This window comes from Moschus berezovskii, chromosome 7, assembly GCF_049115385.1.
Source record: "Moschus berezovskii isolate FMDL1 chromosome 7, NW_MosBer_1.0, whole genome shotgun sequence".
NCBI classification, from domain to species: domain Eukaryota; kingdom Metazoa; phylum Chordata; class Mammalia; order Artiodactyla; family Moschidae; genus Moschus; species Moschus berezovskii.
In genome coordinates this window covers 77,678,781-77,702,799 of record NC_142466.1, presented here as the reverse complement: position 1 = coordinate 77,702,799, position 24,019 = coordinate 77,678,781, and the positions used below count along the sequence as shown (strand labels likewise).

General features: G+C 43.6%; 1 protein-coding gene across 2 annotated transcripts in view; it reads left to right on the top strand.

Moving 5' to 3' along the window:
* Positions 1-621: 621 nt before the first annotated feature.
* Positions 622-24,019, top strand: part of LOC129556896 (tumor necrosis factor receptor superfamily member 10A-like) — a 37,340-nt gene continuing 13,942 nt past the window's right edge. The window contains exon 1 of one of the 2 annotated variants that reach the window (XM_055427225.2): positions 622-942. In XM_055427225.2, the coding sequence (XP_055283200.2) occupies positions 772-942 (171 nt within the window). In that variant the 5' untranslated portion in view covers positions 622-771. The remainder of the gene's footprint in view (positions 943-24,019) is intronic. The other variant, XM_055427222.2, reaches the window with a different exon arrangement.

Below are 24,019 nucleotides of genomic sequence, written 5' to 3'. Positions count from 1 at the left end.
CTATTTGTGACTTGAATTCAGACCCACCTATGGCCGTCTCTGTGACCTTCATTCTGTCCACCCACCTGTTCACTGAGTACCTGCTCCAGTGAGGCACCTGGCTACTAAGATGCTAAGAGCAAACCTCTGATTCAACAACTTTCCACTGGGACAGAGCTGCCACTTGACTCTGGAGGCAGTCATACCAGCGCACCCATACTGCCAACCAGCGTGGGAGGAACAGAAGTTGAGAGCCAGCAGAAGGCGGTAGTCAGAGGACCAGAGGTAGCTCAGGAGGGTCGTTGCCCCTGAGAAGGGATCCGGTTCAAGAAGAACCTTTAATGCCAACTCTGCGTGCTTCAGACTTCCCAGGTGGCTCCGTGGTAAAGAATCCGCCTACCAATGCAAGAGATGCAGGAGAGGAGTTCCATTCCTGGATTGGGAAGATCCCCTGGAGGAGGGAATGGCAATATACTCCAGTATTCTTGTCTAGGAAAGCCCATGGACAGAGAAGCCTGGTGGGCTGCAGTCCATGGGGTCAGCAAAGAGTCGAACACGACTGAGCACGCACGCAGGCTGCGTTCACCTCGCGGTCGAGAGGAAGACGGAGGTTCTTATTTTTCAAGCACTGATTGAGCAATATCCTGAGTAAGACAAGGCGGGGCCACCGCCGCCTGCTTTCTCCAGAGGCGTGCGTACAGTGCGCGGGAGCGGAGGTACACAGAAGAGCTCCGACGTCTGGCTATCAGAGGCCGGCTTTCCAAGTTCCACGGACGACCGTGAAGATTCCTCATGACTGCGCCTACCATCACCCTGCGGGGACCTCGACAGCGAACGCTGCCCGACCGCAAGGGGCAGCGGGGACGGAGGGCACCGGCCTCCTCGAGCGCCGGCGCAGGGCGCTCCGGTGGCCCCAAACTTCGGTTCGGGTTCCTCGTCTTCGTCATGGGTGCCCTGTTGTGGGTGAGTACCATCGCGGGCACTGGCCCCCCGGAAGGCGCGCCGGGTGGCCGGTACACGGCGGCGGGCCAAGACCCGGTGGTGTGCATGCCCGGGTCCGCTGCGGCCGGGGGATGCCCGAGCAAGATCTACCGTGGGCTGAATGAGGGGAAGGAGCAGGGTAAGGGCCTGGCAGGACCGACCCGGGCCCAGAGGGAGAAGAGCCCGCGTTCTCCGTCCTGGTCCTAGGCTTGTCTGGCTGTCCCAGAAGTAAATTACAAAGGAAAAGGAATGGAAAACTCCTTTGCAAGCCTCTCCGCTCTCCTTTCTTCTCCCCTCCCCCTCCCCTTTTATGTGGAGATTCTAGAAGATGCTCATCGCATATATTCTTCCCCTCGATTTTTACAGAAAAGTTGCTTTCCCACCCTCCCTTGCATTCAGCACCCCTTCTCGGCAGCTGTCGGTCATTTTGCAAATTCCTTCCACTTTCTTCCGCAGCAACCCACAGGACTTAACAGGGTAAATCCCCAGTAATCAGGCGGCTAGCCTCAGGGGCTCTGTCTAGTTCAGGAGGAAAGGGTCTCAAGATGTTACTTTGATTTCTGTTTTGAGTCTGAAACAGGTGTGGCATGCACCCTGAAAAAACTATTTAATGGTTGCCCTGAACTCCAGGCGGAAGTGTTTACTGTTAATCTAGCTGTCTTTTTACTTGTTAAAAACAACTACCCACAGCCACACAAATCTTAAAAGAAACCGGTCTCAGACCACAGGAAGACCTTGAAAACAAGTCTGACGCTATGGCTTTGTCACAGCTGATGAGGTTTAGAGTAAAAGAGAAACCCTGTATGGTGTTACTTACACGTTACTTACACGTGCAATATAAAAATTACATCAAACTAGTGAGTAATGCAAAAAAAGAAGCAGACTCACCAATACAGAGAACAACCTGGTGGTTACTAGGGGGGAGAGGGAAGCAGGGAAGGGCAAGATAGGGATGAGGGGAAAAGAAGAGTTATTGTGAGATTGTATGAAATCATGTGTGTGAATGGCTTGAAAATTGTAAAGCACTATAGAATTTAAAGAATCTTTTGTTAAAAAAAAAAAAATAACGGTGCAGCTTTTAGGGCCCATTTGTCCTCAGGGAGGAAACAGTAGTGTTGTTTTGATTGACCTATCAAGGGAGAAGGAAAATCAAACTATACCCTTAAACAGTTGCATCAGCTCCGGAAAGTAACATGGGCATGCAGCAAGGTCCAACTAGACTCTGCAAACCCAGCTAACAGTATTGCATCACTTGTGGAAGTAAGTGTTAAGAAGCATGAAAGGAAATCCCCACTCGTGACTCATCTCTGAATTTCACCAGCTTGGTAGCAGAGTGGACAAATTGCTGAGACGAACTGAAGACACTTCCACAGCTCATTGTCCGTTCTCAGTTCCTTTCTTTCTTTTAATTGGCCGAGGCTCAAAGGCTGCAGGAATCTTAGTTCCCGACCTAGGATCCAACCTTGACCCCTGCAGTCAAAGTGCGGCATCCTAACCACTGGACCGCCAGGGAAGTTCCCTCGTTTCCCTCTCTCTTTTGTCCCACGCTACTGCTCCACCGCAGCCCTCCTGTCTCCCTCCTCTGTCTGGCTCTATCTCTCTCTCACACCCCCAATCCACCCTCCACACACACACACACCACAAGTCTGTGAATGGCAAAGTCTCACATCTCCACCGCACCCTGGTGCGCCCCAGTGTTTGTCTCTCAAACAGCGTGCAATGGAGATTACACGCCAGGAAGCCTCCTCCTTGTCCATCCCAGCCCCATCCCCCCACTCCCGTTACTTTGACTTCGTTCTTGTCTGTGATCCTGGCTCTGTGGACTTTTCCCTACATGTCCACACCTGTTCCCTGCCACTGGGAGTCTTGTCACATCTGCCTTGCAGCCCTTCCAGGCGCTTTTCACCTTGGTGACTTTACGGGAATCGCTGTCTCTGCCTCCGGTTCCTGTGGCCGGAACTGCCCTGAGGAAAGGAAGGACCTCGCCTTGTTCCCGGTGCCCCACAGCCCCCTGCACAGGGCTACTCAGCAGGCTGCAGACAGGACTCCCCTGAATGCGTGGGTGGTGTGGGTTCTAAGATGCCTGCACTAATGTTAGTGCTTTGTCCTGCTCTGAGGGGCATGGGGGTATTGATCTGGGTGGTGGGAAATGTGACCGGCAAGCTGGGGACAGAACAGAGGTAACTGAATGTCAATGCTGAGGGATTGCCCAGATGCATAGAAGACTATTTCAAGTTTTCATCTGATGTTACCAAAGATTTTTTAAAGGTACATTTGTAGTGTTAAAAGTGTCAATTCATCAGGAAGACATCTTAACCATAAATATATTGTGCCTAATAAAAGAGCTTTAAAAATACATAAAGCAAAAATTGATGAAATCAAAGGACTATCATATCACCCTTTAATGAAAATGAAAAAGGGTAGTAACATTATCAGGCTTCCCCAGTGGTTCAGTGGTAAAGAATCTGTCTGCCAATGCAGGAGACACAGGTTAGATCCCTAGGCTGGGAGGAGGAGGAAATGGCAACCCACTCCAGCATTCTTGCTGGAAAATCCCATAGAGGAGCCTGGCAGGATACAGTCCATGGGGTTGCAGAGTCTCTCACAACTTAGCCACTGCTGCTGCTGCTGCTGCTGCTACTATGTCGCTTCAGTCGTGTCCGACTCTGTGCGACCCCATAGACGGCAGCCCACCAGGCTCCCCCGTCCCTGGGATTCTCCAGGCAAGAACACTGGAGTGGGTTGCCATTTCCTTCTCCACTAAACAACAGCAAAAGTAATGCTATCAACCATAGTGGGAACTCCCCTGATGGTTCAGTTGTTAGGACAGCAGGTTCACTGGTTGGGGAACTAACATCCTCGAAGCTACACAAAGAGACCAAATTTAAAAAAAAAGAAAAAGACAAATCAACTATCTTGATTTAATTGACATTCAGAGAGCACACTTGCAACATCTAATGAAGACTCATTCTTTTTTGATGAATGTGGTACTTTCACTAAGATAGACCACATTCTAGACAATTTAAAAAGTCTAAATAAATTTAAAAGCAATGAAATTTATAGACTCTGTTCTCTGACTTTAGTGAAATTACATTACTAGTCAAGAATGATCTCTAGAAAAAGACTCCAAAATTTGAATATTTAGCAACATCCTTCAAATCATTATGGTTCTTAGAGGAAATCAAAAGAATTTTTTTTGAATTTTGAAACAAATAGTAATGAATATATACTTCATGGAAACTTGTGAAAAGCTGTTAACACAGTGCTTAAACTGCTCAGTTTTCAATTGAAATGTGCTGCTGCTGCTGCGTCACTTCAGTCGTGTCCGACTCTGCCCACCAGGCACCCCCGTCCCTGGGATTCTCCAGGCAAGAACACTGGAGTGGGTTGCCATTTCCTTCTCCAATGCATGAAAGTGAAAAGTGAAAGTGACTCAGTCGTGTCTGACTCTTAGCGACCCCATGGACTGCAACCTACCAGGCTCCTCCGTCCATGTGATTTTCCAGGCAAGAGTACCGGAGTTGGGTGCCATCGCCTTCTCCTAATTGAAGTGTGAGTGCATGCTAAGTCACTTCAGTCGTGTCCTACCCTTTGTAACCCTATGGACTGTAGCTCGCCAGGCTTCTCTGTCCAAGGGATTCTCCAGGCAAGAATGGAGTGGGTTGTTATGCCCTCCCCCAGGGAATCTTCCCGACCCAAGGATTGAACCCACATCTCTTTAAGTCTCTTGCATTGGCAGGCTGGTTCTTTACCACTGGTGCCACCTGGTAAGCTCTTCCAATTAAAGACGTTCTATTAAAAAGAATAGGGGGTTGGGAGAAATGGGGAGTAAAATTTTTTTTAATTAAAAAAAAAAAGTGACCTGAAGATTCACATTTTAAAATCACCATAAAATAAGTGCAAATTAAACTCAAAAGAATAGGAAAATAATAATAATATGAGTAGAAATCAATGAAATAGAATACAAATAATGAAAGGAATTGACAAACCAAGTGTTAATTCTCTGAAATGATTAACAAAATTAATAAAATTAACAAACCAAATTTTAAAAGAGAAAGGGCCAAAAAACAAAAAATACCAATATCAACAATTAATGATAAGATATAACAAACTCTGCAGCCATAAAAAGGACAATAAAAGGAACTTATGAGTAATTTAATGCTGATAAATTTGACAACTTGAATAAAATGGACAAATTCCTTGAAAATATTACTTCGCAAAATAGATACAAGATGAAAAGAAAATCTGATTAATTCTATATCTTTTTATGAATTAGAATTCATCACTTAAAATCTTACAGCAATGGAAACTGCAGACCCATGTAGTTTCATTGATGAATTCTATAAATATTCATGGAAAAAATGATATCAGTCTTATACAGATTCTTTCAGAAAATATGAACAGGCAACAGTTCTTCACTGTTTTATAAAGCCAGCACAATCCTGGTATCAAAAACTTACAATGACATTACCAAAAAAAAAAAAAATACTGATCAACATCTATTATAAATATACATGTTCAGTTCAGTTCAGTCGCTCAGTCATGTCCGACTCTCCGCGACCCCATGAATCACAGCACGCCAGGCCTCCCTGTCCATCACCAACTCCCGGAGTTCACTCAAACTCATGTCCACAGAGTCAGTGATGCCATCCAGCCATCTCATTCTCTGTCCCCTTCTCCTCCCGCCCCCAACCTTTCCCAGCATCAGAGTTATACATGCAAAAATCCTTAATTAAGGGACTTCCCTGGCGGTCCAGTGGTTAAGACTCTCCCTTTCCAATACAGGGCTTCCCTGGTGATTCAGATGGTAAAGAATCTGCCTGCAGTGGGGGAGACCCAGATTTGATCCCTTGGTTGGGAAGATCCCTTGGAGAAGGGAATGGCTACCCACTCCATTATTCTTGCCTGGAAAATTCCATGGACAGAGGAGCCTGGCCGGCTACAGTCCATGGGGTCGCAAAGTCAGACATAACTGAGCGACTAACACTTTTACTTGCATAGTTTGAAACCAGGAAGCAAGATGCCACCAGCCTTCCTTATCTTTTTTAAAAATTACTTTGGCTCTTCAGAGTCTTTTGTGATTCTGTAAAAATTTTAATTATTTGTCCTATTTCTGTGAAAAATGCCATTGAAATTTTGATAAAAATTGCATTGAATCTATAGATTTTTATGGGTATATGGACATTTAAAAATATTGATTATTCAAATCCATAAGCATGGACTGTTTTTCCATTTATTTGTGTCTTTTTCAATGCAGTTTTTAATGTACAGGTCTTTGACCTCCTTGGTTAAATTTATTCAACTTATTCATAGGAATTTTTTTTGATGCATTTGTAAATTAGATTGTTTTCTTATTTCTCTTTCTGCTGGTTTGTTATTCATGTAAAGAAATGCAGCATATGTTTTCATATTGATTTTTATATCCTGTAACTATACTGGATTCATTTATTAGTCTTAAGAGGTTTTTTTAAATGGAGTGTTTAGCATTTTCTATACATAATATCATGTCATCTGCAAAATGTGATAGTTTTACTTCCTCCTTTCCAGGTTGGATGCTTTTTATTTCTTTTTCTTACCTAATCACTCTGGCTGGGACTTCTAATACTATGTTAAATAAAGATGACACACGTGAGTGTCTTTATCTTGTTCCTGATCTTAGAGGAGATAATTTAAGCTTTTCACTATTGAATGTGGTGTTTGCTGTGGCCTTGTCACATAGGGTTTTATTATGTTGAGGTGTATTTCCTCTATGTCTGCTTTGTTGAGAGTTTTATCATAAATCAATATTGAATTTGTCAAATGCTTTTTTTGTACCCATTGAGATGATCATATGACTTTTGTTCTTTATTTTATTAATGTGGCATATCACATTGACTGATTTGTGATATTTTTTTTTTTGATTTGTGAATTTCAAACCATAGTTTGCATCCTTAGAATAAATCCCACTGGTTTTGTTGTATGGTCCTTTTAATGTATTGTTGAATTCAGCTTTCTAAAATTGTGTTGATGACTTTTGCATTTGTGTTCATCAAGAATACTGGCCTGTAATTTTCTTTGTGTGTGTATGTGGCTGACTTCCCGTCAACCTGAATCTAGGCACTGAGATCTTCCGCTTTGGGATAGTGTTACTGAAAGTGTGTGTGTGGGTCTGGCTGCTCTCTGCCCAAAAGCCAATAAACAGGCCAGGTTGGTGGTAAGGAAAGTTTGCTTTATTTCAGATGCCAGCAACTGGGGGGCGAGAGTGGTGAACATCTATCCAAAGGCCTACTCTCCACCCCCACCGGCAACCTGTGGGCAAGAGCTTTTATAGACAGAAGTGAGGAGGGAGCCACATATAGAAACAGCAGAGTCAGCTCTGATAGTCATCTTCAAATTGGTCATCGGTGGTCTGACCAGCATCATCTTGATTGTTTTAGGTACAGTTCCAGGGTCCATTTGTTTCCATTTCTCTGAGGCCAGTTCTTGGAATTGTGGCAGCTCATATCCTGGGTACAGTCTGGTCATCATGTAGTTAACTTCTCCACCTGGGGTTTTAGTATCTGGAAGACAGCTCACCATGAAAAGATGCTCAGCATCACTCATTATCAGAGAAATGAAAATCAAAACCGCAATGAGGTACCATCTCACACCGGTCAAAAAGTCCACAAACAATAAATGCTGGAGAGGGTGCAGAGAAAAGGGAACCCTCTCACACTGTTGGTGGGAATGCAAACTAGTTCAGCCACTATGGAGAACAGTATGGAGATTCCTTAAAAAACTGGAAATCAAACTTCCATATGACCCAGCAATCCCACTGCTGGGCATACACACCGAGGAAACCAGAATTGAAAGAGAGATATGTACTCGAATGTTCATCGCAGCACGGTTTACAATAGCTAGGACATGGAATCAACCTAGATGTCCATGGCAGACGAATGGATAAGAAAGCTGTGGTACATATACACAATGGAATATTACTCAGCTATTAAAAAGAATGCATTTGAATCAGTTCTAATGAGGTGGATGAAACTGGAGCCTATTATACAGAGTGAAGGAAGTCAGAAAGAAAAACACCAATATAGTATATTAACACATATATATGGAATTTATAAAGATAGTAATGATGACCCTGTATGCGAGACAGCAAAAGAGACACAGATGTAAAGAACAGACTTTTGCACTCTGTGGGAGAAGATGAGGGTGGGATGATTTGAGAGAATAGCATTGAAACATGTATATTATCATATGTGAAATAGATCACCAGTCTAGGTTCGATGCATGAGACAGTTTGCTCAGGGCTGGTGCACTGGGATGACCCTGAGGGATGGGATGGGGAGAGAGGTGGGAGGGGGTTCAGGATGAGGAACAGATGTACACCATGGCTGATTCATGTCAATGTGTGGCAAAAACCATTACAATATTGTAAAGTAATTAGTCTCCAATTAAAATAAATTAATTAAAAAAAAGACAGCTCACAGGATATGGCTCAGAATATTATCTATAGCCCTTGAGAAAGAACTAAAGTTCATTGACTAAGTTTAATGACCACATTATTATTATTTGGTCCCCTTTGACTGTTTTCCTCTGTTTCTGCATTTCTCACTTCTTTGATTAAACTTATTCTTGGACTAAAGTTTTCCACAGACAAGAGGCAGGCAGAGGACATAGTGGGGGGCAAGGACCACAGTGTCCTGCTCCGTTGCAATAGGACAGGTCTTGGCACATGCTCAACTGCTGGGAACTCTTAGTAAATATAGCAGGCTGCTTCAACAATCCCAAGAGTTCGAGAGACGACTAAGAGCAGGGGTAGGACTGAATGAAAAATTCATTTCCTACACAAGGCCACTCCTTCAAGACTGGGACAGAGGTGGTTGTTTCATCTACCGTATAGAAACAAACACAGAGAGTCGAGCAAAATGAAGAAATAGAAACCTGTTCCAAGTGACTAAATAAGATAAAGCCTTAGGAAAAAGCCTTAATGAAATGGAGATAAATAATTTAGTTGATAAAGAGTTCAAAGTAATGGTCTTAAAGAAGCTTGCTGAACTGGGGAGAAGAATGGATGACCACAGTGAGAACTTCAACAAAGAGATGGAAAATATAAGAAACTGTCAAATAGAAGCCACAGAGCTGAAACATACAATAACCGAACTGAAAAACAATAGAAGGGCTCAGCAGCAGACTAGGTAAAGAAAGGATCAGTCATCTCAAAGACAAAGCAGTGGAAACTTCCCTGGTGGTCCAGTGGTTAAGACTCCAGCTCACATTGCAGAGGATGAAAGTCGCTCAGCTGTGTCTGACTATTTGTGACCCCATGGACTATACAGTCCATGAAATTCTCCAGGCCAGAATGCTGGAATGGGTAGCCGTTCCCTTGTCCAGGGGATCCTCTCAACCCAGGGATCAAATCCAGGTCTCCCGCATTGCAGGAGGATTCTTTACCAGCTGAGCCATCAGGAAAGCCCAAGATTACTGGAGTGGGTAGCCTATCCCTTCTCCAACAGATCTTCCCAACCCAGGAATTGAACTGGGGTCCCCTGCACAGCAAGTGGACCCTTTACCAGCTGAGCTACCAGAAAGCAATGCAGAGAATGGAGGTTCAATCCCTGGTCAGGGAACTAAGATCCCATATGCCACAGTGCAACTAAGCCCATGCTGCAACTGCTGAGCTCACACACCATAACCTGAGTCCATGCACTGCAACGAAAGATCCCACATAACAAAACTAAGACCTGATGTAACCAAATAAATAGACAAATATATATTTTTAAAAATGTTTTAAAAAAGACACGGCAGTGGAACTCACCCAATCAGAACATCAGAGAGGAAAAAGAATGAAATAAAGTGAAGATACCTTCAGGAACTTATGGGACAACATTAAAGGACATTATAGTGAAAGAGGAGAGTGAAAAGGTTGGCTTGAAGCTCAACATTCAGAAAACAAAGATCATGGCATCTGGTCCCATCACTTCATGGGAAATAGATGGGAAAACAGTGGAAACAGTGTCAGACTTTATTTTTTTGGGCTCCAAAATCACTGCAGATGCTGATTGCAGCCATGAAATTAAAAGACGCTTACTCCTTGGAAGGAAAGTTATGACCAACCTAGATAGTATATTAAAAAGCAGAGACATTACTTTGCCAACCAAGGTCTGTCTAGTCAAGGCTATGGTTTTTCCCGTGGTCATGTATGGATGTGAGAGTTGGACTGTGAAGAAAGCTGATCGCCGAAGAATTGATGCTTTTGAACTGTGGTGTTGGAGAAGACAGTCCCTTGTACTGCAAGGAGATCCAACCAGTCCATTCTAAAGGAGATCAGTCCTGGGTGTTCATTGGAAGGACTGATGCTAAAGCTGAAACTGCAATACTTTGGCCACCTCATGCGACGAGTTGACTCACTGGAAAAGACTCTGATGCTGGGAAAGGTTGGGGGCGGGAGGAGACGGGGACGACCGAGAATGAGATGGCTGGATGGCATCACCGACTCTATGGACATGAGTTTGAGTGAACTCCGGGAGTTTGTGATGGACAGGGAGGCCTGCCTGGCGTGCTGTGATTCATGGGGTTGCAGAGAGTCGGACACGACTGAGCGACTGAACTGAACTGAACTGAGGGCAACACTGCATTTTAGGGCTCCAAAGGAGAGGAACTAGAAAAGGGCAGAAAACCTTATTTGATTAAATAATGGCTGAAAACTTACCTAATGTGGGGAAGGAATCAGACATCTAGATACAGGAAACTCAAAAATTTCCAAATAAGGACCTTAAAGAGATCCTTACTAAGACACATTATAATTAAAATGTCAAAAGTTAAGGATATGGAGAGAATATTAAAAACAACAAGAGAAAAACAACTTGTTACATACAAGGGAACCCCCATAAGGCTATCAACAGATTTTTCAGCACAAAAATTGCAGACCAGAAGGGAGTGGCACAATATATTCAAAACACTAAAAGAAAAAAACATCTAACCAATGATACTCTACGTGGCAAAGTGATTATTCGTAAATGAAAGAGAGAGAAACAGTTTTCCAAATAGGTGGTGCTAGTGGTAAGGAACTCGCCTGCCAATTCAGGAGACTCAAGAGATGCAGGTTCCATCCCTGGGTGGGGAAGATCCTCTGGAGGAGGACGTGGCAACTCACTCTAGTATTCTTGCCTGGAAAATTCCACGGGCAGAGGAGCCTGGTGGGCTCCAAAGAGTTGGACATGACTGAGCACATTATGGTTATGGTTAGACAAACAAAAGCTAAAGGGGTTAATCACTAAACTGGCCTTAAAACAAATATTAAAAATTTTTCTTTTTTAAGCTGAAAATAAAAGCTATCAAATAATAACAAGAACAGATATGAAAGGATAAATCTCACTGGAAGGTAAATATTCAGTAACACTACTGGTTTGACTACTCATAAAGCTAATACAAAGCTTAAAGACAAAAGCAGTTAAAAACAACTGTGATTACAATGATTAGCAAAGGAACATTCAAGATGAAAAGATGTGACATGTGACCTCAAAAATGTACAATGTTGGGGGTAGGAGACTAAAAATGATGAGCTTTACAATGGGGTCACACTTGTTATCAACTTAAAATAGACTGTTATAGATATAAGTTGCCATATGTAGGGCTTCCTGAGTAGCTCAGCTGGTAAAGACTCCCCTGCAATGCAGGAGACTCTGATTCAATTCCTGGGTTGGGAGGTTCCCCTGGAGAAGGGATAGGCTATCCACTTCAGTATTCTTGGGCTTCACAAAGCAAAACCGGTAGTTAATACGCAAAAGATCAATGCCTTTTAAAACCTGAGGATAGTTCCTTAACATTCGATCCTGTAATCTGATTTTTTGTTTGTTTGCACTATGTATAATCTTTATTTGTAGAAGTGTGTGTGTGAGTGTGTGTATGTGTGTGTGTAAACTGCTCGAGGAGGGAGAGGGAGTGATGGGCAGTCTCCGGCTCATGGATCCAGAGCCTCCTCATGGACCAGGTGATTCTTGGTCCACACACTTGACGTTGCCCCAGGGGTACAGGCCATGGCCACCAACTTCCTATCAGGGCACCTGGGCACAGACATAGGGATGACGTCGGGGACCCATCAGGGACAGCTGGCTGGATGAGGAGAAAGAAGGGGCAACCTCCTGTCCCAGGTCTTCTGACAAGACAGTGGAGGGGGGACAGGCTTCTGCTGTCTGTAGGTCAGGATCCCCTCACTCCCCCTCACTGGGCGGGAGAAGGATCCAGGCTTGTGCACTGCAGCCCCCGGGCTCCTGCTGAGTGTTCAGAGCTGTCTGCAAGGCCCACCCTGGCCTCCCTGGGCTGCAGGGGGAGTCCTGTGAGGTGGGGCTTCATCCAGGTCAAGGGTCAGAAGGGTGCGGGCACAAGCTGATCCTCACCCTCCAGTCAAGCTGTAAATACGAGGCCCTCTTGCCCTCCACCTGTTGACTCTTCCTACCAACCTCAGCCAGCACTGGAGCGTCAGAGGACAGCGAATTACTATTGACCTTCAAGTCCCCAAATAGCAAAGATTCCGGTGCTACTGGGGAACAAGGGCTGGGTGTGAGGCCAGTCAAGTTGGCTGAGGGTTTTATAGGAACCTTGAAGGAGCACACACATGGCCTCATTATGACTTCTGTCTGCCATCAGCACCTTTGGTCTTTCTTTTCTTTTTTTTTTTTTTAATTTTTTAACTTTTTTTTTAAGTCAAAGTAGTATATTCACATATGAACAAGTGCTATAGTACAGAGAAACTTAGGGAAAGCTAAGGAATTGTCTTCCCCCACTTTTATCCCCAGCTTACATCCAAGGGCAAATTTTAAGTGTTTCTATTCTTATTGCTAGGTTTACCTTAGTGAGACTAGAAATTATACTTAAGCCTCTGTTTCCTGACCTCAATTTGAGACAATTATCTCAATTGGTCTTCTATTGTAACAGATGATAATTCAGTTCACCATTATTTTTTGTATCTCCAAATTTGATATTTAGGTATTAATCCTATTATTTGCTATTTTGATTTTAAATGGCATATTTAAACCTTTGCTACCTTTTGCCATACACTTTTTTTTTTGAAATTTCATTTTTTTTAATAGTGAAGAAATGAATGTCTAACTTGATCTAAGGAGCACTGCTGAAATATGTTACAGGTTTATGCTTGATTTAAAATATAAACCACTTAGGAATAAAATTGGCTTGAACAGTCTGTTGCTGACATTACACATACATCTCTTATAAATCAATATCATGCAACCAATAAGCAAGACAATAGTTAACTGCTTTTGTCAGTGTTTACTAAAATGATTGATGCTCTGTTATCACAGAAAATATCTAAACTTCCTTTGTCGGTGTTGGGTTGGGGGTGTTTTGAAAATAGAACTTCCTCACTAGAGTGTGATATGCTTAGTCAATCTACTTTATTTAGACAGTCTAAACACATCTATAAATGATAATTTAATATACTCATGCAATTAGCATTGGTCTTTGGATGGGTAATCATGTGGTGTGCTCTCCTAATAAAACTAAAATTAAGCATACTAATCACAATTAAACACCTATTTCCCTCTCCTTCTTCCTTATGCAATATTATCTGTTTTATATTAATACAGATTGCCAAGTTACAACTAGCTGACTTTTAGCTGCTTTTATCAAACTCAAATAGTTTGATAAAGTTTTCAGCGGCAGGATATTGAGAAACTCCTTATAACCTAACTTCTCTTTTTTTTTTTTTTAATTTTACAATATTATATTGGTTGGTTTTGCCATACATTGACATGAATTCGCCCCAGGTGTACATGAGTTCCCCCTCCTGAACCCCTCTCTCACCTCCCTCCTCCCTTTATCCTCCCTCTGGGTCATCCCCGCACACCAGCCCCGAGTATCCTGTAACATGCATTGACCCTGAACTGCTGATTCGTTTCACATATGACAACATACATGTTTCAATGTCATTCTCTCAAATCATCCCACCCTCACCCTCTCCCACAAAGTCCCAAAGACTGTTCGATACAGCTGTGTCTCTTTTGCTGTCTCGTATACAGAGTTATATTTCCATCTTTCTAAATTCCATATATATGTGTTAGTATACTGTATTGGTGCGTTTCTTTCTGTCTTACTTCACTCTATATAATAGGCTCCAGTTTCATCCACCTCATTAGAACTGATTCAAATGCATTCTTTTTAATGGCTGAGTAATACTCCATTGTGTATATGTACCAAAGCTTTCTTATCCATTCGTCTGCAGATGGACATCTAGGTTGCTTCCATGTCCTGGCTATTATAAACAGTGCTGCGATGAACATTGGAGTACATGTGTCTCTTTCAATTCTGGTTTCCTCGGTGTGTATGCCCAGACGTGCAATTGCTGGATCATATGGCAGTTCTATTTCCAGTTTTTTGAGGAATCTCCACACTGTTCTCCATAGTGGCTGTATTAGTTTGCATTCCCAACCTTTGGTCTTTCTAGGCCCCTTCTTGCTTACAAAAATAATTAAAGATTATATTTAGGACTCAATATGTATAAAGATGAATATAACTTAGATTGAACTCTATGCAAATAGTTTTGTATGATTTTAAGATTTTTTTAAAAATTTGAGTATAATTGCTTTACAATATTGTATTATTTTCTGCTGTACAATAAAATGAATCAGCTATATGTATACACATACCCCTCCCTCTTGGACCTCCCCAATCCTCTAGGTCATCACAGAGAATGAAGCTGAATTCCCTATGCTATACAGCAGGTTCCCACTAGTTATTTATTTTACACATGGCGGTGTATATATGTCAATCCCAATCTCCCAGTTCATCCCATCCCTCCCTCCCCCACCTCCGCCCCTGTCCCATGTCCAGATGTCTGTCCTCTGCATCTGGGTCTCTCTTCCTGCCTTGCAATAGGTTCATCTGTACCATTTTTCTAGATTCTACATATATATTTTAAAATTTTTCGTGGGCCACTGATGGGATCATGGGCTCTAACCTGCAGCCTGCTATGCCCAGTGGAAAAGCTAGTTTGGCCTAAGGTGAAATGTGTTGAAGAGGTGTGGGGATGGACGCTGCAAGGGGCAGTGTGGGGACGCACAGTTGGATGAGGAGGGGCCTCTGCAGCCTCAGAAGACCCCACCAGCATGGGAAAGCCTGGGGAAAGTTGGGGCTCTATAGGAAGAGAGGAGAAAATGGGGTACAGGGAAGCTCAGATGGTAAAGAGTCTGTCTGCCACCCTGGAGACCCAGGTTTCATCCCTGGATCGGGAAAATCCCCTGGAGAAGGGAATGATCCCCTGTTACCCTGGAGAAAGCAGTGGTTACCCACTCCAGTATTCTTGCCTGGAGAATCTCATGGACAGAGGATCCTAGCAGGCTACAGTCCATGGGGTCGCAAAGAGTTGGACATGACTTAGTGACTAAACAGCAACAATCAATATAAAACATTGATGGACTTTTTTTTTCTTAAGTACTGTCTTTGAAATTCAGAATGTATTTTTCACTTGCAACACATCTTGATTCAGAGAAGCTGTTTGAAGTGCTCCATTCCCATAAGGACCTGGTGATTACTCTGTTGAACAGCACCACCTGGGCCTCTAGAACTCAGAGAAGGAAGTCCTAATTCCTGTTCTCAATGAGCTCGTAGTCATTAAGAGACATAAAGAGGCACAGAAATAATACAGTGATGAGGGAAAAGCCTTCAAACAAAGCTCATGCCATTGGGCCCTGGCAGGAAAACAAAAGGAAAAATGGGTCCAACCTGTCAAACAGTGACCCAAAGGAAGGGAGTTCTGTGATCTGGAACTGAGCTGAAGACTTGGAAGAGCTGTCACAACCCGGGACCCCATGTCCCTAGGCTTGACTTTCACCTCCTGGGCTTTCCTCCTTCAGATGACGTCACTCTTCCTTGCAGGATCTGTCTCTCTCATCTAATTAATATTTCTTAATAATGAAAGATGCTCTTTAAAAAACCCAACCTTTAAAACCTTTTCTTAATAATGTGTTATGATGATGACACTTCCTATCAATGATAAAAAATTAACTCTTCAATAATGATGATACAGCAACTAGGATGACTTCTGAAAAATAATGATGTTTCTTCCTGATGCTCTTCTTATTGGATAATTAAAAATAGGTGGATCAATGAATTAATTGTAATATATGAAACCAGGAAAGCACTGCAAAAATATGAGAAAAAATTTCTTACCACTTTGGAGAGGGGAAGAACTTCTTCCCCTCTCCAAATTATGTATGACAACAATTTATAAAACTTGCCTAAAGTCTATATAAAAATTAAGAAGAAAGCTAAATGGAAGAAATCGTGACAAAGATAAAAACAAACTAGAAAAAAGTACTCAGAACACAAATCACACTTAAAAATGTAATTTCCTTAATCTATAAGGATTCATAATGAACTAGAAAGAAGATCAACAAGAAATAGTAGACTTGAACAACATTATAAAACAATTAGACCTAGCAGACATCTATAGAATACTCCAGTCAACAACAAAATACATTCTTCTCAGGTGTACATGGAACATTCTCCAGAATAAACCATATACTAGCTCCTAAAACAAATATCAATATATTTAAAAGAAGAGCCATAATAGAACATATACCCTCCCACCACAATGGAATGAAATTAGAAATCACAAACAGGAAGGAATTGGGGAACTTCACAGCTATGATAAAATTTAAACAACACACTCTCAAATAACCAATTAGTCAAAGAAGATATCAAAAAAGAAACTGTAAAATCTTTTGAGATGAATGAAACTGAAGATACCACATACCAAAACTTATGGGATATAGCTAAAGCAGCTGAAAACTTAGAAAGAAATTTATGCCTATAAATGACTGCATTAAGGAAGAAGAAAAATCTCAAATCAATAATCTAATACTATACAGTGAGACACTAGAAAATGAAGAACATACTAAAGGTAAAGTAAACAGAGGAAGGAAATAATACAGATTAGAACAGAAAGTAATGAAACTGAAGCTAGAAAAACAAGAGTCCGTGCTGATGAGCGTGTGATGGACCTTTTGGGACCCTGGCCCTTCTGCTTGCCCAGGACTGCAGTAGAAACAGGAAAAGGCCGTTCTGGTCCGACCTCCTGCCCCAAGAGGAAGTGGTGAAGGAGGGAAATCGGGTTCATGGAGGGGAAGGAAGCCAGCTGTGGTAGACTGGTTGCTCTAAGAGATGTTATGCTACTTATTACCTGTCTTGTTTTCACTAGCTGTCAATATATTCCTGAAACCTAAAGCAGGCAACACAGAATGGGTGCTCCTATGGTTGTCGAATGATTGAATAAAGGCTGCATGCATTCCACTGTGTGGTGGTTATAATATTTAGTAATAATCCTCCTAAAACTAAAAATTTCTGATTTTTTTCAAAATTATTACATTGAATATATTTGAAAATAAAACCATATATGTTTTCTGATGACGTTAGTAGGTGACTTTCTACAAGGGTAGAATCTGGGTCAACCCACCAAGCATATTTTGTACTTGTAAATATACAAGTGTATTTTTACTGTAACCCACCTACACACACACAATTGGGCACAGGTGCATCTGGATTTGGTTCCTAGAATTCGGTAGTTTTGATCTGATGTTGTGGGTCTTTGTTTTATTTTTCCTAACTGTGAAAAAATTTTTTCATATGATCCATTTATTTATTTTTATTTTTGGCCACGGTAGGTCTTCATTGCTGCATGCGGGCTTGTTCTAGTTGCAGTGAGCAGGGGCAACTCTTCAGTGTGGTGCACACATTTTTCATTGCAGTGGCTTCTCTTGTTACGGAGCATGGGTGCTAGGCTCACGGCCTCAGTAGTTCCAGTGTTCGGGCTCATTAGTTGCAGTTCAAGGGCTGTAGAGCTGTGGCTCAGTAGGTTGTGGTACATGGGCTCAGTCGTTCCACAGCATGTGAGATCTTCCTGCACCAGAGATCGAACCTGTGTCCCATGCATTGGCAGGCAGATTCTTATCTATTGTGCTTCCAGGGAAGTCCTAAATTTTAAGACAAGAATGAGGGTGCATCCCAGTTTCATGTAGAAATTCTTATTGTGGATGCAGCCTCCTGTTTTGAGATGGTTTCAAAAAATCAAAGTTGGTACTTAATTTTATATTTTCACCTTCCCTTGAGACTGTCGCATGCTTTTATTTCCTTATTTCAGTTCAGTTCAGTTTCAGTTCAGTTCAGTTCAGTCGCTCAGTCTTGTCCCGACTCTCCGCGACCCCATGAATCACAGCACGCCAGGCCTCCCTATCCATCACCAACTCCTGGAGTTCACTCAAACTCATGTCCACAGAGTCGGTGATGCCATCCAGCCATCTCATTCTTGGTCGTCCCCTTCTCCTCCCGCCCCCAACCTTTCCCAGCATCAGAGTCTTTTCCAGTGAGTCAACTCGTCGCATGAGGTGGCCAAAGTATTGCAGTTTCAGCTTCAGCATCAGTCCTTCCAATGAACACCCAGGATCGAGCTCCCTTAGAATGGACTGGTTGGATCTCCTTGCAGTCCAAGGGACTCTCAAGAGTCTTCTCCAACACCACAGTTCAAAAGCATCAATTCTTCAGTTAGGCTACTGATAATGGTGCAAAGAGTCTCCACATTTGTGGAATAACGATTACTTCTAATTTCCTGCTGCTGCTGCTGCTAAGTCACTTCAGTCGTGTCCGACTCTGTGTGACCCCATAGTCGGAAGCCCACCAGGCTTCCCCATCCCTGGGATTCTCCAGGCAAGAACACTGGAGTGGGTTGCCATTTCCTTCTCCAATGTGTGAAAGTGAAAAGTGAAAGTGAAGTCGCTCAGTCGTGTCCGACTCTTAGCGACCCCACGGACTGCAGCCTACCAGGCTCAACCATCCATGGGATTTTCTAGGCAAGAGTACTGGAGTGGCTTGCCATTGCCTTCTCTGTCTAATTTCCTAAGTGCCCTCATATATATTCCTCATTTGAGTCACATATATCCTGGGATGGAGTGCCTGTCTCCTGATGGGGTGGGGGGGAAAGGACTACTGGGGCAGCAGAGATTGTGTGGGGTGCTGGGAGTGTTCTGTGTCTTGACTGGGTGATGGCTACTCAGCTGCATACAGTTATCAAAGCTGGAGCAGACACTTAAGAAGTGAGGATTACTGTAGGGAATGGTCTATAAAAATAGAAACTATCAAAAAGAATCAAAACAAAATTGTAGGCCTGAAAAGTCAAATAGCTGAAGTGAAAAATCCATACTACTCGCGTTTAAGTGTGCAATTGACAGGTAGAAAAAAGGATCTGTGAGCTTGAAGATAGGACAAAAGAACACAGGACAGATAGCCTCTGCAGTGCATTTCCTAAAGAAAGCACAGAGTCCCTGGTTTATCTCTTCTCCTGGAAAGGGAAGCAGTTGGAGATCCCTTTGAAGAGTTTGTTGATATTATCAAACAATACAAGAAATAGCTACATTATCCACTAGCTAGAAAAGACTGGTATATTCATGAATCCATGATCAAAATACATAACTCTATATAAAAAGAGGCATATGTGTACTTTCCTCCCCCTCCTTGCAGTCTCCTCTGGAGAAGCTGTGAGTGGCACAAGGGAAGGGGTGTGTGTTCTTGCTGGGTGATTCACTCCTTCCTTCCCCTCTTTATGCCTGCATGGGTGTGTCTCCTGCTCTGAGTCAAGATTTCCAGGCACCAGGTTTCTGGGAGACTCGAATTCAGCCCCTCCTCCGTCCGTCTCCTCCCTGCCCTTCCCCTGGGAAAGGGGCCCCAGCCTGGCCTGACTCCCCACAGCCGCCCCCAGTGGTGTCTCTGGGTTGCACCTGGGCCTGCTGGGCTCCCTGGAGGTGCAGACTGGCTGTGACAGAGCTGTTGGGAAGGTGTCTTGCTTGCTGGGGTCCTTCTGTGGCCCCTCACTTGTGGGCCACCCTCTATTTCTGTCCCCACTGGCCTTTCTGTATCCTTCTCAGTGGGTCTGATGACTCAGCCCTGTAACCTCACAGAGACCCATTTTTTTCTCTCCTGGACCTTAGGCCCAGCTCTTCTCCCTTTGAGTTCCTGAGAGGCTCCATGGTCAGGCTCTGTCCCCTTCCCAAAGCCAAGGTGCTGGGTACCGAGCTGCATCCACTCCCAGAGGCTGCCCTCTGCCCCTGCCCATTGGCCCCTCTGCCTCACTCCAAAGCCATGGGAACACAAGCTGCTGTTTTAATCCCCGCAGTCTCCAGTGCCATCTCTCCTCTCCTCCACAGTCTGCTCCTGCTCAGTCATCCCCCTTTTCCTCCAAACCAGCACCAGATGTCCTGTGACATCTCACAATAGGAAGCTCCCATTCTTCAGCTCTGTACCATTTTTCCTGACATTTCACTTTTTCCTCAATCTCCCCACCCCAACATGGACACTATACCTCCTGTGGGGCTGTCTCTGACAGTTAGGAAGATAACTGTGAAAAGATAAGTGCATTCCCAAGATGGCAAGTATCCATTGTTATGTTGGAGCCCTTCAACCACCTTCTCTCCCAAAAACCTCAATCACCAGCATCCTGAGAGCCAAGAACTTGTGGATATATTTGAAAATAGATTATATTAGATTCTTGATCATGTTCTTACTAGAACATGAGGCTTCCTAGAAGAAATAGAATGTCTGGGTTAACCTAGAGAGGTATTTTTTTCTACACACACACACTGCTGCTAAGTCACTGCAGTTGTCTGACTCTGTGTGACCCCACAGACAGAAGCCCACCAGGCTCCCCTGTCCTTGGGATTCTCCAGGCAAGAATACTGGAGTGGGTTGCCATTTCCTTCTCCAATGTGTGAAAGTGAAAAGTGAAAGTGAGGTCACTCAGTCGTGTCTGACCCTTAGCGACCCCACAGACTGCAGCCTACCAGGCTCCTCCATCCATGGGATTTTCTAGGCAAGAGTACTGGAGTGGCTTGCCATTGCCTTCACACACACACACACACATAAAAATACCCATGCACTGTTTTGGTTCTTACTGACAGTTCGTTCATTTGGGTCTGGAGATTGGGGGAGTTATGATGTCAGGGTTGCTCACAATTGATTCCATGTACTTGTTCTGCCCCATGATGGAGAACAGTCAGGCCCAGGACTGGGGTTGAGAAGTCAGAGGGTTTTATGTTGGGGCCAGGACAGGGTCCCGTCTGTACAGAGCTCTTCAGAATTCTGCAAGTGAGTGAGGGCAGACCCTGGTAGAGTATTCATACCTTCAGAGGGAGCATGACATCCTCAGAGGGGGAATGTCATCACCATAGGGAGGGAAGACCCCATGGAAGGGAAGTGGTCCAGACAAAGCTCACCCCCCTGATCTGAGGCGGAAAGCAGGGACCTGCATTTCTTGGCTTTTCTGGTGGCTCAGATGGTAAAGAATCTGCCTGAAATGCAGGAGATCTGGGTTCAATGCCTGGGTCAGGAAGATCCCCTGGAGGAGGGAAAGGCAACCCACTTCAGTATTCTTGACTGGGAAAGCCCATAGACAGAGGAACCTGGCGGGCTATAGCCCATAGGGTTGCAAAGAGTTTAGCAAGACCGCAACTAACACTAACTCTTATAGAAAGTAAACACAACATTATTGCAACAATCACATAATACATAAAGGTTCCTATGAGAAATCTCTCTCCAACACTGTCCTGTTTGGCTCTTGACTGCAGCTAAGGATAGGGAGAAATCTGCCCATGAAAAGATGCCCCAAAAAGGTGATGGGGTGACACATGACATCACCCATACCATTCTCAACTGCCCCAGGAGAAAGAGTAATGGCGGTTACAATGACCGCACCCTCCAAAGCAGATTCACTGTGGTTTCTTCTTTGTGTCCTTCCTCAAAAGGGGAGGGTCCCTCATGTGACTGGGCTTTTGAAAGCATAACTCCCTCACAAGAGAGGTCTGAGAGAAGCCGAGTGGTATTTGAGTCTTGTTTAATGTTTTTTGATTGTAACTAAAGGGCAATAAGAAGTACCCTTTGCTGTTCTAGAGGTGTCTTCCTTATCTGGAAGTTCTCTGCATGGCGTAATTCACAGGAAATCTGAAAACTTTTCCTCTAAGATAAGGAGCAAGACAAGGATGCCCCACTCTCACAGCTTTTATCCGCATAGCACAACAAGTCCTAGCCAGAGGAATTAGGCAAGGAGAAGAGATAAAAGGCATCCAAATAGGAAACAAAGAAGTAAAACTGTCACTATTTTCAGTTACATGATATTATATATAGAAAACCCTTAAGACTCCATCAAAAACTCTTAGGATAAATGAATTCAATAAAGCTACAGGATACAAAATCAGTATGAAAAATCCTATTGTATTTCTTTATATTAATAATAAACCAGCAGAAAGAGAAATTAAGGAAATAATGTCATTTACAATTGCATCAAAAAGAATAAAATTCCTAGGAATAGATTTAACCAAGGAGGTGAAAGACATGTATATTGAAAATAAGACATTGAAGAAGACACATCTGTGACAACATGGATGGGCCTCGAGGGCATTATGCTAAGTGAAATAAACGGACAGAGAAAGCGAATACAATATAATCTCTATTACATGTGAAATCGTAAAAAAGAAAAAATCAAGCTCAGAGATACAAGGAACAAATTGATGGCTGCCAGAGGTAGGAGGCAGTGGGGTGGGGAAGGAGAAATGGGTGAAGAGGATCAAAAGGCAAAAAGGAAAGAAAAAAGGAGTAGATGCAAACTAAAAGTTAACAGACTCAAGACAGTGCGTGACTGCAGGCTTTAGCACAGGGACTGGGGAGGGTTTGGGGGGCTGGTTAAAATGTCTCTTGCTTCCTCTTGGTTCTCAGTGCCATGGTAGGTGATGAGGCTGGGGGTACATAGGACCTCCACCAGCCCGAGTCATCAGTTCCATCCAATCTGCCTTGGGTTCTCTCTGGCAGCTCCCCTCCCCAGGACCAGCTTAGATTCCCGCCTCCCCTAGTTGGACTGTTACCAAAAGACCTGCCTCAGGCCTCAGGGGTCAAGGGACAAAGTGTACATTTTTTTTTAAATTTTTAAATTAAAAACAAAACAAAACACGGGGATTCCCCGGTGGTCCAGTGGTTAGGACTCTGCTTCCACTGCAAGGGCACAAGTTTGCTCCCTGGTCAGGTAACTAAGTTCTCAGATGCCATAATGCAGCCAAAAAATAAAATGAAACAAACAAAAAACTTTCTCAGACTTTCCTGGTGGTCCAGGGGTTAAGAGTCTGCTAGGCAAAGCAGGGACAGGGATTCAATCCCTGCTCCGGGAAGATTCCATATGTTTCAGGGCAACTAAGCTCCTGCACCACAACTTCTGAAGCCTGTGCTCCACAACAAGAGAAGCCATGACAATGAGAAGCCCGCCCACCAGGACCAGAGAGTAGCCCCTGCTCTCCTCAACTAGAGAAAAGCCAGTGTGCAGCAATGAAGACCCAGCACAGCCAGAAATAAATTAATTAATTAAAAAAAAATTCCAAATAAACAAACCCCCAAACTTTCCTCAAGTCACACAGGGATTTATTGACTCTGGATGATCAGAACTCAGAGCTCTCAGTGGACATGTTGGTATTCTGGTCCACAATTTAAAAAAAGAAAAAAAAATCGGATACAGGGTCTGGCTGGGGGGCACTGCTGTGACAACACATACGAAAGCTCTTCCCCACCCTGGGCCCCCACCACGCTTCTGAGGGGGCAACTTCCAGAACACCTCCCAGGGTTGCCGGGCAGCCCAGGGCAGGAACCCTTGTTTCCAGTCTGCAACATCCTGACAGGAAGCAGGCCTGTGGAGCTTTCTATGAGGGATAGAATGCAAAGGCAGAGAGGGATTTAACTCCCTTTTTGAACCAGGCTCACCTGTGAGTAGATTATTCCTTTCAGTGGAAGAGGTTTTCATAATAAGGGTTCCTTTCTCTTTTATGTTGCATGACTAAATCTGAAAGGTGCTGTAACAGACTTCGATGGAACCTTTTTTGTAAAAAAAGAAACTATTTGTACTTGCCTTGTTGTCATAAGTACTCCACACCCTCGTAGGATAGAGAGCCCAGCACCAGTGAAGTATGGGGGACAGACTCGGGCTTGGGAACAGCAGCATGGAGTCTGTGGGAGGAGCTCACACATATCAGAGACCCTCTGGGAGATGAGAGGA